The 15,637-nt window shown below is 42.8% G+C and overlaps 1 protein-coding gene across 6 annotated transcripts in view; it reads left to right on the top strand.

Moving 5' to 3' along the window:
* The window catches only part of LOC137335203 (DNA (cytosine-5)-methyltransferase 3B-like), a 218,830-nt gene that overhangs the window by 26,000 nt on the left and 177,193 nt on the right, over window positions 1-15,637 (top strand). For all 6 annotated transcript variants that reach the window (XR_010966358.1, XR_010966357.1, XM_068000424.1 and 3 more), the window contains exon 2: window positions 4,248-4,327. Coding sequence is in view for 4 of the 6 variants with exons in the window: in XM_068000424.1 (XP_067856525.1) it covers window positions 4,274-4,327 (54 nt within the window). In the remaining 2 variants the exon portion in view is untranslated. The remainder of the gene's footprint in view (window positions 1-4,247; window positions 4,328-15,637) is intronic.

Below are 15,637 nucleotides of genomic sequence, written 5' to 3'. Positions count from 1 at the left end.
ACATTCCAGGGTCTCCTCTTGCACTGATTGTTATATCTAAAGAGAATGTCCAGAGAGTTTGAAATAAAAGTAGCCATTACATCACCACTCCAATTTGAGTGTTTATCAGACATAACAACAACTTGCATTTATATAGTACCTTTAATGTAGTAAAACATTCCAAGGTGCTTCACAGGAGCGTTATCAAACAAACTTCGACACTGAGCCACATAAGGAGGTATTAGGACAGGAAAGGGTTAGGTTTTAAGGATTGTCTTAAAGGAGGAGAGAGAGGTAGAGAGATGGAGAGGTTTAGGGAGGGAATTCCAGAGCTTAGGGCCTAGGCAGCTGAAGGCATAGTCACCAATGGTGGAGCGATTAAAATCAGGGATGTGCAAGAGGCAAGAATTGGAGGAGCGCAGAGATCTCGGAGATTTGTAGGGCTGGAGGAGGTTACAGAGATAGGGCGGGGCGAGGTCATGGAGGGATTTGAAAACAAGGATGAGAATTTTAAAATCGAGGCATTCCTGGACCAGGAGCCAATGTAGGTCAGCGAGCACAGGAGTGATGAGAGAACGGGACTTGGTGCGAGTTAGGATACGGGCAGCAGAGTTTGGGATGAGCTCAAGTTTATGGAGGGTGGAGGCCAGCCAGGAAAGCATTGGAATAGTCCAGTCTGGAGGTAACAAAGGCATGGATGAGGGTTTCAGCAGCAGATGAGCTGAGGCTGGGCGGAGACGGGCGATGTTACAGAGGTGGAAGTAGGTGGTCTTGGTGATGGAGTGGATATGTGGTTGGAAGTTCACCTCAGGGTCAAATAGGACCTCTTGAGATCCAAAATGGATCTCTTGCTACTGAATCTGAAGGCCATGAATTCAAGCCCCATTCCAGAGAATTGAACATATAATCCAAGCTGACACTTCAGTGCCGTACTGAGAGAATGCTGCGCTGTCGGAGGTGCCATCTTTCAAATGAGATGTTAAACCGAGGCACTGTCTGCTTGCTTAATCTGGACGTAAAGGATCCCATGGCACTATTTCAATAAGAGTAGTGGAGTTCTCCCACCTTTATCCTTCAACCACCATCACTAAAACAGATTATCTGGCTACTTATCTCATTGCTGTGACTTTGTTGTCTGCAAATTGACTACTATGTTTGCCTACATTACAATGGTGACTACACTTCAAAAAGTACTTTATTGACTATGAAGCACTTTTTGACATCCTGAGGACATGAAAGGCAATGTATTAATGCAAGTTCTCCTTTTATTTAGGATTGATGGCAAGAAGTTCTTTACATGAAACATGATTATAATTTCTGGGTGGGTTAGTGGAGGCAAAAACCTTGATGTAAGTTAAGGTAAAACTTGATGTCGTGATAAGGCAGACGGTAGGTTTTCCTAAATGGAAGAGCTAAGGTAGGCCAAATGGCCTTCCTCCTCCCTATATTTTTTTAATATTAATTCTGGAGATATGGGGATCACTAGCAAGGCCAGGATTTATTGCCCATCCCTAGTTGCCCTTGAGAAGCTGATTGTGAATCTTCTTCTTGAGCTGCTGCAATCCATGTGCTGAAGGTCCTCCTACAGTGCTGTTAGGTAGAGAGTTCCAGGAATTTGACCTAGCGACCATGAAGAAACGACAATATATGTCCAATTCGGGATGGTGTATGACTTGGAGGGGAGCTTGGAGTTGATGGTGTTGCCATGCACCTGCTGCCCTTGTTTTTCTAGGTCATGGATTTGGGAAGTTGATGTTTATTTTGTGATATATGAACAGATGAATTCTACACCAAAGATAAGGCCAACCTTAACGAGCTTTATCACTGCCACTGTAGAAAAGTTGTAAACAATTTTACAACACCAAGTTATAGTCCAGCAATTTTATTTTAAATTCACAAGCTTTCGGAGGCTTCCTCCTTCCTCAGGTGAACGTTGTTGGAAATGAAATCCTCGAAATGAAATCGCATTTATAAATCACAGAACAATGCTTGGTGATTACAGACAGTTTTTTCAACTGCCCGTTGCCAAGGCAATCAGTGTGCAGACAGACAGGTGTTACCTGCAAGTTCTCCGAATATACAAATCACCAAAAAAAAACAGAGATAGAGAGGTAGAAACATAGAAAAGACAGCAACTGACCCGTTATATTAAAAACAGATAACATTTGTTCGCTGGTGGGGTAACGTGTAGTGTGACATGAACCCAAGATCCCGGTTGAGGCCGTCCTCATGGGTGCGGAACTTGGCTATCAATTTCTGCTCGACGATTTTGCGTTGTCATGTGTCTCGAAGGCCGCCTTGGAGTACGCTTACCCGAAGGTCGGTGGCTGAATGTCCTTGACTGCTGAAGTGTTCCCCGACTGGGAGGGAACCCTCCTGTTTGGTGATTGTTGCGCGGTGTCCGTTCATCCGTTGTCGCAGCGTCTGCATGGTCTCGCCAATGTACCATGCTCTGGGGCATCCTTTCCTGCAACGTATGAGGTAGACAACGTTGGCCGAGTCACAGGAGTATGAACCATGCACCTGGTGGGTGGTGTCCTCTCGTGTGATGGTGGTATCTGTATCGATGATCTGGCATGTCTTGCAGAGGTTACCGTGGCAGGGTTGTGTGGTGTCGTGGACGCTGTTCTCTTGAATGCTGAGGTGCCCGTCTTTGATGGAGATTCGTGTGCACCTCACTCTACCGCAAGCCCACGGACAACCTCACGATGCTCCACTTTTCCAGCTTGCACCCTAACCACGTCAAAGAGGCCATCCCCTATGGACAGGCCCTGCGAATACACAGGGTCTGCTCAGACGAGGAGGAACGCGATGGACACCTACAGACGCTGAAAGACGCCCTAGTAAGAACGGGATATGAAGCTCGACTCATCGATCGACAGTTCCGATGGGCCACAGCGAAAAATCGCATAGACCTCCTCAGGAGACTAACACGGGACGCAACCAACAGAGTACCCTTTGTCGTCCAGTACTTCCCCGGAGCGGAGAAACTACGCCATGTTCTCCGCAGCCTTCAACATGTGATCAATGACGACGAACACCTCGCTATGGCCATCCCCACACCTCCACTACTCGCCTTTAAACAGCCACCCAACCTCAAACAGACCATCGTTCGCAGCAAATTACCTAGCCTTCAAGAGAACAGCGTCCACGACACCACACAACCCTGCCACGGTAACCTCTGCAAGACATGCCAGATCATCGACACAGATACCACCATCACACGAGAGGACACCACCCACCAGGTGCATGGTTCATACTCCTGTGACTCGGCCAACGTTGTCTACCTCATACGTTGCAGGAAAGGATGCCCCAGAGCATGGTACATTGGCGAGACCATGCAGACGCTGCGACAACGGATGAACGGACACCGCGCAACAATCACCAAACAGGAGGGTTCCCTCCCAGTCGGGGAACACTTCAGCAGTCAAGGACATTCAGCCACCGACCTTCGGGTAAGCGTACTCCAAGGCGGCCTTCGAGACACACGACAACGCAAAATCGTCGAGCAGAAATTGATAGCCAAGTTCCGCACCCATGAGGACGGCCTCAACCGGGATCTTGGGTTCATGTCACACTACACGTTACCCCACCAGCGAACAAATGTTATCTGTTTTTAATATAACGGGTCAGTTGCTGTCTTTTCTATGTTTCTACCTCTCTATCTCTGTTTTTTTTTGTTTTTTTTTGGTGATTTGTATATTCGGAGACCTTGCAGGTAACACCTGTCTGTCTGCACACTGATTGCCTTGGCAACGGGCAGTTGAAAAAACTGTCTGTAATCACCAAGCATTGTTCTGTGATTTATAAATGCGATTTCATTTCGAGGATTTCATTTCCAACAACGTTCACCTGAGGAAGGAGGAAGCCTCCGAAAGCTTGTGAATTTAAAATAAAATTGCTGGACTATAACTTGGTGTTGTAAAATTGTTTACAATTGTCAACCCCAGTCCATCACCGGCATCTCCACATCACTGTAGAAAAGAGGAAACCAGGTAGCAGGATGGCAGTTCTGCAGCCCTGTCCCCCATTGAGCAAGAACTTCCCCTCCCTGAGGTCTAGCAGTCACTCCCTGATGCTGGCACTGGAGAAGGCAAAATGTTTGCAGACTGGCAGCTTGCTGCTTCTGCAGATAGTAGAAACAGTCCTGGTTATTCTCGACAATAAATTCTAGCTGCACATGTTTAAACTTGTTTATGTTATTATATTAATTACCATGTATGTAGAAAAATATGCAAATTAATTTAATCTTTGTGATTTAAACGCAGATTCTGAACAAGAGAGGCCGACAATAATGAAATCTAATGACTGTAACTCGGAAACTATTGGTAACATCAGCAAACTACAGGTAATGGTTGTACATATTTCATCTTCCCTCCATCAGTGACTTGTCTTTTTGAAAGTGTTCAATATAAAAATGAAAGCTTTAAAGTACTATACTTGGAGAACTGGTGGGGCAGGATGTGAGAGCTAATCCAACCCTGATTGTTGAGATAAAATTCTTTCTGTGCTGACTATCTCCATCTGGTTATCTGCTGTGCTTGACTTGGGAATGCTTGACGTTGACAGTAGGTGCCAAAAGTGGAAAGCATGCCATTCTTTAGCATTGATATCCCTCACTCTGATGAAGATAAAAAAAAGTATCAGTGTGAACAGGGGGAATTAAAATTGAATCAGATTTGCAACTGTTTTAGGGGGAAAAAAAATCAAGCATGGGAATTTAAAAGCAAATTCAGCAAGGCTGCATTCCCAGCACAGAGATTCACTGGACAGAAGAATGAGTCGGAGATGGCTTACAACACTAGTTCTGATGTTCCAACCTTGCAATATCCTTTAGTGAGGCTCTGCACTGGGAGCACAGCCTTGCTGAATTTTACTTTTAATTTTTTCTAGATTTTGTCCTCAGAAAACCATACTCCTTTCAGTAAAAACCTGGATTGAATTGCTGCCATGGAGAAGTAACTGAAGCACATCCAGTACCATAGATGCCAATGGATGGTGATTGCGTTGATTGTTATTGTACTTAACATACACAGCAGGTTCTGACCTGCAAAGGTTAGCCTTGAAAGTTGTGGAATGTGCAAAAGTTTTAGTCACCAAAATGTGTGATGATGTATTTCACTGAAAGCAGTGGTCTTGCATGTAGGGACGTGCTTGGTGTAATACAATAATCAAGTCAGACAGCTGCAACGATAGGACAGTTGCATAGTAAAGAGGAGACTCTGCCTTCACCACCTGCACTGTTAGTGTTGTGTCTCCCCATACAATTTATTTTAGATATCTTTCTTTACTAAAGCATCAAAGTATTTTTTGTCTGCATTTTTTTTAGATGTGCATCCCAAAGTCTTTTTCTTTTCTTCCTCTTTGTGTTTACCTTTCTGTTTGAATGTGAAGTGAGAAAAAGAAGTCAAGGGCGGACAAGGAGGGAGAAGTTGAGCAAGGCGAAGAGAAAGGAGTAATAACAATGTAAATTGAGTATAAAACAGAGGACTAAATTGAGGACTAGGTTTGAAAAGGGATCAAGTCACAGAGACCTGGAAGAATTATAAACAGTATTAAACACAGAAATATAGTGGAAACGCAGCATTACAGGATCTGAACTAGTTGTGTTACATAACAAGGTGTCAGGACATTGGCTGTTAATTTTTACTCTTTCACCTTTGCAATGCTAATGCACCCACTCCACTGACTGCCAACACATTTCTATTCCCTCAGATTTCTTAAATACATCACACAACTCTCTCTGTGTCCCTAATTCTCTCGCAGTGAATAATTCTGCAAAGTAGGTTTAACAATGAGATAGTAAAAAGAAAATGCTTGGGTAAGAAAGCACTTGTATTTACATAGCACCTTTTAAGTTCTCGGGATGACCCAAAGCTTTAAGCCAATTAGTTACTTTTGAAGTGTAGTCACTGTTGTTACATAGGAAAATGCAACAGCCAGTTTCGCACAGGAAGCTTCCACAGACAGTAATAAGGTGATGGCCAATTAATCAAAATGTTTTTTGGTGGTGTTGGTTGAAGGATAAATGTTGGCCAGAACACTGGAAGAATTCCATTTCTAATTTTCAAATTGTACTGTAGGATCTCTTACATCTTGTTTAAAGTCTCATGCAAAAGATTGTGGGGGAGAAATTCAACTCGAGCTGGTTTCCAGCCTGAAACGGACAGTGTGATCTGAATGCGCGCCCGAAGATATCGAGAGGCCCAAGCCAAATTCAGCATCAGGCCTCATTTGGAAGAAGCGGATGAGCTGCGCTTGTCAATCGGGTGTCCCAATGCAGCTTGCCGGTCAGGGCTTTAGGAATTCCGGCTGACTTCAATGTTGAACTTACCATGTTGGGGTGGGGGGGAGGCGAAGCAGAGGAGGGGGCGAGCCCAGGCTGATAGTGGCCCGCAGTAGTTTTGTGGAGCCAGAAGAATGATTAAAGCATTTTCTGGCCATTTTTTGATCAGTTTGCAGCGGTTCTACTCAAGACCCGGAACAATTGGGCGGAGCATGTGTGGCGTAAGCTCCACCCATTTTCAGACTAATTTCGATCAGGGTCCTACAACTGACATTAGGACCTGATTTACATATGTAAGATGCCTAATGCCTGTTTCAGGTGGATGCCGTGCACACCTAGATGTCACCAGCTGACACACTTCCAGAGGAGGTCGGCACGGGATATTGCAACACAAAATTGCCCAATCCCCCCCCGCCCGCCCCCACAATGTTGATTTTACTCCCAAAAAACATGCAGATTTGTGTTAACTTTCTCGCCTGATATTTCCAACACTACAGCACTGCATTGAATTGACTTCCTATGTTATTTGCTCAAATGTTGGAGTGGGCCTTGAACCCATAATCTTCTAACTTGAAGGAACGAATGTTACCACTGAAGCAAACTGGCACAGGGAAAGAAAGACGATAAATTGAAAACGAATGGCATCTCGGTGAAGAAATAATAATAAAATATTTTTTTCCAAAAAAATCTTTCTCTGGATTCCTTTGGGTACCCAACCAAAAGGTTGCCATTGGACAGTACTAGTCTTTGAGCTCAGACTTTTGTATCTATGACGTGCCTTTTCTAGCCCAGATTATTGATGCATCTATCTTTCGGATGAGATATTAAAACTGGTGGACGTAAATAATCCCATGGCACAATTTGAAGAAGACCAGGGGTTCTCCTGATGTCCTGGCGAACATTCCTCTCTTGGTCAACACTACCGAAAACAGTCCATCTGGTGATTCACTTATTTGTTGTTGTTGGTAGGATCTTGCTTTGCACTATTAGGCTATATTTTGCATACGTAACAACCGTGACTTCATTTTAAAAATAATCCATTGGTTGTAAAGTGTTTTGTGACATCCTGAGGACATGATAATTGCTGGTAATAATGCTCTTGTTTGACATTGAAAACAGAAAGGGTGCTAATTCTTGCTGTATAAGTATAGGCATTAACTGACTGAATGAATCAGGCCTTTCGCATAACTGAAGATGGTTCCATGTCACTAAGCTTTAACTCATGATTTTTCTGATTAGGTAGGAGTCCTTTTTTAAAAAAAGCAACTTTATGTGAGAAGCACAAGAGGTAGAAATAATTCCCTTTAAAAGCATTCCCCCTAATGTACTGTTCCCCTTTTAAAGGCTGACACTCTTTCACCATGTACCTTGATGGTGAAGGCATCGTTTGATCTAGGTCACCCATACACTGATGAAAGGATTAAAAGTGTAATGTGATTCGTGAATAATTTGGCTGGAAATCAGAAAGTTTGGGCTCTATTTGCCAATGACATTTTAAATAAAGTCTAATTCTTAAAAATATTTTTTGAATATATTGAAACTTGAAAGCTTGCATCAAAAGAAAACTTGTCATGATAAAACCATGAGAAGAGTATACAGCAGGCACCTTATTGTAACAAGCAAGCCAATGAGCTCTTTTTTAGGTTCTGGGAGGTGGATTGGAGTCAGCTAGGATGGCATTGGGTTGACAGTAGGGGTTGGGCTAACAGTGGAGGGCAAGTTAGAGCTCACAGTGTGAGTTGGTGCAGGGTCATCCTGACATGAGCAATTGAGTTTAGGTCAGACTAACAGCTAGAATCAGGTTGGAGTTGTGGAAGAGGGAATCTTCCAAGGGAGTTCAACACTAAAGGTCTGATTCTGACCCTGTCCGCCTGGCGGGAATGGAGAAGGTGGATGGTTAAAATGGCATTTGGATACTTATCCGACACGTTTGCACCTGCTTGCTTTGTGGTTGTGTCAGTGTCCGATGACATCATTCGGACCCTGACTGGCAGCAGGCAGGTCTGTAATCGGAAGAGCCTCAGGTAAGTTTCATTTTTAACAGTTTTTTAAGGTTTCCTTTTAGGCTGGGAGGAGCAGGAAATGCCTCTCTAGGCCCCACAAGGAAACCTTGGGCCTCCTCAGCCCAGGGCTTCCTTTCTCCTTCCCTGATCAAGATCGCCTTCAGACCCACCCTCATGACTTAACTTAGTCCCAGGGACCGTTCCCTCGAGTTTCCATTGGTGGCCTTCTGCCATGCAAAATGAAATCCTGCTCTGTCCACCAGTCACCTCATCATTCCTGCCAGGTTTGGGTGGGAATCCTGCCTCCTACATGGTAATGAGGCCTGGGGGTTAAAATGGACCGGGCATCATGCCGACGGCACCATGGGCACTTCCCATCTGCCCCAGCCCTTGCACGCCGCACTCACACCCTGAGTTAAAATCGGGGCTTAAGTCTTCCATACTGCATAGCTGAACAGTTTATCATTAGTTATCATTTTGCTAGATTAGCAGCCACAAAAAGAGTATTAGAGGTGAGATGTGATTGCTTCAGTTCTGTGAACACCAGCAGATTGGAAAGACATAATAAGTAACCCAGATTTTGCTGTCAAAATAACGGTGAGGCTAATGGCGCTCGCAGTTATTTATCCGCAAATGGTACAGCAACTTCAGGCGAGGGGCGGATGCGTGATTAAACTCAAATATCCACAAGTTGCTGTCCCAGTTGCGCTGCTCCACAATTAGCTTCGCGAAAACAGTATCTCCCTGTCTGCCTCACCGTTGAAATGTATTGAATGGCGTGAAGTTGCTGTATTTGCTTGATAGATACGAACTAAACTCGCCACAGAAAGTTTAAGTCAAGTCATTTCAAGTGTAAGTACACTTTTAATGATGTGATAAGTGTTAATTACTGACAGTCAACCTCTCTGGCACTGAAAATGAACTATTACAAGTGTGGAGTCTCATTCCTTCAGGTATTAATTGTTGAAGATTTTAAAAATGTAAAATTTTAAATTTAATTTGTTTTTTTTACTTTCTGTCTCTTTTTGCTCTCTCTGTTAATCCAATCTTTCTTTCCCTCTCTTTATTTCTCTTTCTGTACCTGATTTGACATTGAATTCACCCACTCTAATTTACACTTCCTCCTCAGTCCTTGCACTGTTAATTTCACAATCCTTCAATCTGATTGGTTAAGGAGATACACAGTTGGTTGCCTTGTTCACTCAGGTCCCAGATGCCCTGTTTCTCTCACTGTGCCGTTATCAGCTCACACTTTCAGCAACTTGCTACACAAAAAATTAAAAAACCTAAATGTACAAGGGCAAGTCTGACTAAAGGCAAATGCTGTTAGATGCCCTGCCACAGTGAAATCTGGGCCAATGTGTGTAGAAAATGGCATATTTGCACCATTTTGAAATTCTTCTGTTAAAATATAGGGTGCATGGGCTATTAACTCATCCTCTGCAAAAAGAGGAAAGCATGTGTGAGTATCTGGACATGATTATTGTTTTGATTAGAATTTCATCCACTATTACACCATCAAAATATTAAATTTCTTTGGTGTGCTACATGAATGGCAGATTTCCAAACCATGAAGGTTTCATTTTTCAATAGGCCAAAACATGTATCATTAGGGTGCAAAAATCAGGAGCCAGAAGTTAACTTGTTTATTCCCTCTGTTCAGTATTGAACTATCTATAGTCTTTCCTGTTGTGAATGTAATACGGACTTTAGTGAAGTAAACAAATATATTTCATAATTTGATAACCTTCGAGGAGAAGCTGTTTATAAACTAATAATCCCGTGTTTCAATTTCTATATGTGACTGAGTTTTTTTGGAGGGGGAAATCCTGGAAGATGTATTTCTAAAGAGTAGAGTTCTGCCTGGTACAGTGCTCTGTTATAAATTTGCTCGAGTCATAATCCCAGCTGTTAGATCAAGATCATGCGTCGTGGTTCTCCACCCCCCACCCCCCCCACCCCGGAGTTTATGGGGTAATTGGGGGGGATTCATTAGCATGGGTAGGTGGGTGCTAGCAACACTTTGGGTGCATCTCTGGTGCCAGCCTGTCCTATGCTGCTCGAAACTCCAGCCTTATTTTGCCTTGTGGAGGCAGGGCAGGGGGGAAGGGAGTTGCCCGGTCCCCTCTCCTCCTACCCCACTGCAACAGCTGCTCCTCTGCAAGGCCGAGGACTGGGAACTCCTGGTTTAGGGAGACCCCACCCCTGGCCTGTCATTTGCTTGTAAAGGGTGGATGGAAATTTCAGACCTTCAATTTATTTCGAAATCAAGAAAAAAGGTGCAGCCTACCACAATTAAACTCAGAAAAGAGATTAGTTACATAGCCTAATATATTTACGGTTTCTGATGTTGCTTCTGAGGAACATATTTGTGGCACATATATAAAAATACAAGGTGGATAAGCGAGTGAGCCCTGATGGTGTGCATTGTTAAAGGATGTCCAAAAAATTTCAGTGCTCTTTTGATACGCAAATTCTGCCAAGGGATTGGAGGCTAGCCATTGTAAAAGCTCTGTTCAAAAATGGAAAAAAGGATAATCTGGGTAACTATAGATCAGTGATTCTAATGTAAATTCAGGGCAAACTCTTGGAATCCATAATTCGAGATCAAATTAATGAGCATTTAGAAATGCATGGGATAATCTAAGACGGTCAGAACTGATTTGTTGAAGTGGGATTAGTCTTCGATTGCCATAGCAAAGAGCCAGCACAGACATGATGGGCCAAGTGGTTTCTTTCTTTGTTGGATACTACTATGGTTCAGTGGTTCATCATTTTTCATTGGAATTTCCCATTTTTAATGTTACTTTGTTCAACAAGTGAAAACATAATTTCAATAGTAATTTCATACCACAAATTTTTGGATTTTACTAAGTGACAAATTCGTTGTCAGAATTTATAAATTGTACAATTAGTTTCAGCATTCACAAATGTACTCAGGAGTAAAACCTGTTCTAGTGGTATTCATGAGCATTGATACTTACAGTACAGTAGATGAATGAGAATGGACAGGACACAGTAGTGCTTGAATGCTCTGGGTGCAGTAATGGGACTGCACATAAATTTTAAATGAATACTGCACATTGCCTAAAACAGCATATTAAGATGATTTACTAGGGTGAATCTGATCAAAATAAGCAAGAGCTGCATTTTTCTGCATTAATAACCTTAAAAAAAAAGCACCTTGTGCAGTATTTAATCATAAATGAAATCAGGTTAAAAACCATTGTCCAAACATTCAATGCCTACATCACAATTGTGAGTTCAGAGATGCCTCAATTAAGTAGAATGTTTAGTTTAGTTCAGCCATGATCTTATTGAATGGCGGAGTAGGCTTGAGGGGCTGTATACCCTACTCCTGTTCCTATTTCTTATGTTCTTAGTCAGTAATGCTACACATCACAGACTGTTAGAGAAAGTGGAAGGAGACTATGAAGGAGGAGAACATGCAATTTACAGGCCAAGAATAAATGACTTGGCTCTCATTCAGTAGCAGTGTTATGTGAATGGTTTATTTTGCCAGAGATGTTTTCACCAATAATTGCCACATGCTCAGTGACTACCTGGAATCCCCAATCCCAACAGTCACATATAGTAATAAAGATAACTGTAGCATCAGCTTTTATGCTATGGTTTCCCACCAGGCACCAGGAAGGATTGCACTTGTCACGCCGTCTACAATGTTGAATTTTATTGGGGTAATGGACACAGGATAAGGCTACACCAACGGAGAAGGAGACCAACCAGGAGGTTCATTACCATCAGAGACTACAACAACAACAGCTTGCATTTATATAGAGCCTTTAATGTAGTAAAACATCCTAAGGTGCTTCACAGGAGCATTATCAAACAAAATTTGACACTGAACCACATAAGGTGATAATAGGACAGGAGACCAAAAGATTTTAAGGAGCGTCTTGAGGAGGAGAGAGGTAGAGAGGCAGAGAGGTTTAGGGAGGGAATTCAAAAGCTTTGGGCTTAGGCAGCAGAAGACACGGCTGCCAATGGTGGAGCGATGAAAATCGGGGATGAGGCCAGAATTGGAGAAGCGCAGAGGTCTCGGAGGGTTGCAGGGCTGGAGGTTGGTTACAGAGATAGGAGGGGCGAGGCCATGGAGGAATTTGAAAACTAGGATTTACCCCTCAATATCCATTCAAAGTGGTTTCTGTTTGTGTACTGTATCAAAAGTTTAAACTGCCACTGAAGGGAGCAGACATATCCAAGTCCAAAATGAGAAATTGTGAAGCGGCTGATAAATAAGGGCGAGGGGGAAGGGAGTTGCCCGGTCCCCTCTCCTCCTACCCCACTGCAACAGCTGCTCCTCTGCAAGGCCGAGGACTGGGAACTCCTGGTTTAGGGAGACCCCACCCCTGGTCTGTCAATTGCTTGTACAGGGTGGACGGAAATTTCAGACCTTCAGTTTATTTCGAAATCAAGAAAAAAGGTGCAGCCTACCACAATTAAACTCAGAAAAGAGATTAGTTATATAGTCAGCCTAATATATTTACGGTTTCTGATAAGGCTGGAGTTTCAAGCAGCATAGGACAGGCTGGCACCAGAGATGCACCCAAAGTGTTGCTGGCACCCACGCTAATGAATCCCCCCCAATTACCCCATAAACTCCAGGGTGAGGGGGCGGGGGAGAACCACGACGCATGATCTTGGTCTAACAGCTGGGATTGTGACTCGAGCAAATTACTGCTGCCTCTCACTGAAGGACAGTTTGGTTTATGCTGTTTCTTCAAAAGATATGTCCTTGGATTTGACACCATCAGACGCAACCCTAGTCTTGGAGCCCTCATCCTGTTTAAGGGGTTCCAAATCAAACTCTGCAGGATTTTACAGAGCAGCAAGACAGTTATCAACGTAACTGAGCTAATTATGGATGAATGTTGCCAATCCAAATCAGTTTGTAAGCCATCACTAATGCCAGCAACAAAAAGTACAGATTGTACTTCTTGGCCAGCTTGGTCAATGGCTTTCATCTCCTTTTTAATTATGAACAAGGAACCAGCATGTCTTGCCTTCTTTGGCAGTCCCACATCCTTCATTGGTGATGAATGCTTATGTCGTTTGTGCATTTGAAATGTCTGTAACAATGCTTTTAGTTGAAATCCTCCTCTTCTCTGAGAAGCCTGAGGTTTGAGTTGATGGAGCTTTGTGGATCTATCACTCTTGTTGGCCAAATGAATAGACCCAACCAGATAGCAAACTACAAATCCTAGCATGCACCAGTGTGACTGTGCAAAACATATCAGAACGTTTTTCAATGTTTAATAGCAAGACTGTCCATTCACAGAATGTGTCAAGATTTGCAGCTCGTAAGCTCTGCTCCCTCATCCTGTCCAGCAATAGAAAGGCTTGGCAGTACTAAAGCTAGGTAGCCGTTATTAGAAATATGAGGGGATCTGAATGTTTTTTTATAAAAACAAGTTAAAGCAGGAACTTTTGAACTTTATCTGAGGTAACGGACAGAAAAAAACTATAACTATATTTAAGGGGTAATTTATTTATGCAACTACAGCAGTTACATGCACAAACTTATTTATTTATGTAACCGTAGCATGAGGGGAACAAATTTATTTCTACCTTTGCCCTGCTACATTTGTAGGCAAAACATTATTTTCTAGGAGCCAATCAAGAAATGCTCAGTTGGATTTTCTGCCCCCTGGCATAACTTAGGCAGGTAGAAATGAAAACTTCTTTGGGAGTTATTCCTCTGACTCTTCCCTTGTTCTGCCACTTCTGGAATTTTTTGCTCGCTGTGACAGAAGTATATTGTCATTTGCGCCACCAATGCACTTTCCGTCATTTATGCCTTAGCATTTCTGGGCCCAAGGGACGCGTGTTCATCCCTGATATCAAGCCTTGCTTTGGGTAGGGTATGGGTCTTAAAATTCAAATGGCCAAAAAACCTATGTAGTCAATTGAAGAGGCCTCAGAGGCTATCTACTCCTCCCCAGCAACTCCCCAGAGGAGGTTGGGAAATTCACCTGAAAATGCAAATGACCCAATGGCCAGGAAATCAGTCCAAGTTAACATCAGTCCAAGTCAATGTCCTTGCAGTGGATGAAAATCCTGGCCACTTTTTGCGCTGTCTCTGAGCACATCTCTCACAAGCTCTTTCCAAATCCTTTCAATAACCATGTGCAACACCACCACCCCTCCCCCAACTCTGACACCCAAGCACTCTTTTTGCTAACAGCGTTCTGACTTACCATGAGCAACATCACAACAAGTCTGCATTCACACAAGAATAGCAGGCAATGGTATGTGCAATGTGAATGAAAATTAAGACAGAAGTAATGTTAAAAGCAGAAAATCCTTGCATTTCTATAGTCCTTTTAAGGTGGAAAAAAACTATATTTTAACCACTCCCTCTGGCAAGCAGTTCATGTTCCAACAATGCTCTGCGTAAATTTTTTCTAACCTCTCCTCACTCTCTTAGTTACCATCTTAAATTGATGTTGACTCGTCACTGACTTGACTTCCCAGCCTTTTATAATTTTAAAAGCCCCTATGACATCTCCTCTTGGCCATCTCTGCTCCAGTGGAAATAATCCTAGTATCTGAAGTCTCTTTTCATAACTATAATGTCCCATTCCTGACATCATCCTGGTGAATCTGTATGGTACACCCTCTGGCTTAATGTCCTTTCTTTAAAGTGGGGGGGCAAAACTGCACACAGTATTCTAACTGTGGCTTATCCTATGTTTTATACACATTTATCATTACTTCCTTACTCTTGTACTCTATGCCCCTATTTATAAACCCTAAAGTGCTATTAGCCTTTTTTATGCCTTTATCAGCTGGATTTGCACTGTCAGGGAATCATGTATTTGAACTCTGATCATCCACACCCTTCAGTGTATTTCCATTGACTGCATATATCTGCTAACCTATGTCTTCCAAAAGTCTTTTAGAGTCCTCCCTGCTGTTTGTCAAAGTCCCATCTTTTGTGTTGTCAGCAAATTTTGAGATTGTGTTCCTATATCCAAGTCTAAGTCACTTGTGTATTCTGGAACAAAAGTGGACCCAGCTCTTGCCCCTGGAGTACACCACTTCCAATCCTCCAAGGCAAGCAACACCCATTCATCCTAACTCTCTCTTTCCTGTCCTTCAACCAACTTTCTATCATGCCGAAGCCCTTCCAACCTGTACTTCAGCTTCATTATAAAATAGCATAGCTAGTTGCAGACTTCACTACTGCAAAATTTAAGGTAGATTTTGTGGGTTATTCTTCTTTGTTTCTTTTTAATTGATTGAAGATGGTTTCTGAAGACTTGGGTAATGACACAGTTTGATATACAATAGAGTAGTAGGGTGTTTGTCTTATTGTGGAGAAATTGTGTCTCCTAAAAATCCCTAA

Source organism: Heptranchias perlo, chromosome 19 (assembly GCF_035084215.1).
Source record: "Heptranchias perlo isolate sHepPer1 chromosome 19, sHepPer1.hap1, whole genome shotgun sequence".
NCBI classification, from domain to species: domain Eukaryota; kingdom Metazoa; phylum Chordata; class Chondrichthyes; order Hexanchiformes; family Hexanchidae; genus Heptranchias; species Heptranchias perlo.
This window is presented reverse-complemented; position numbering and strand designations above follow the sequence as displayed.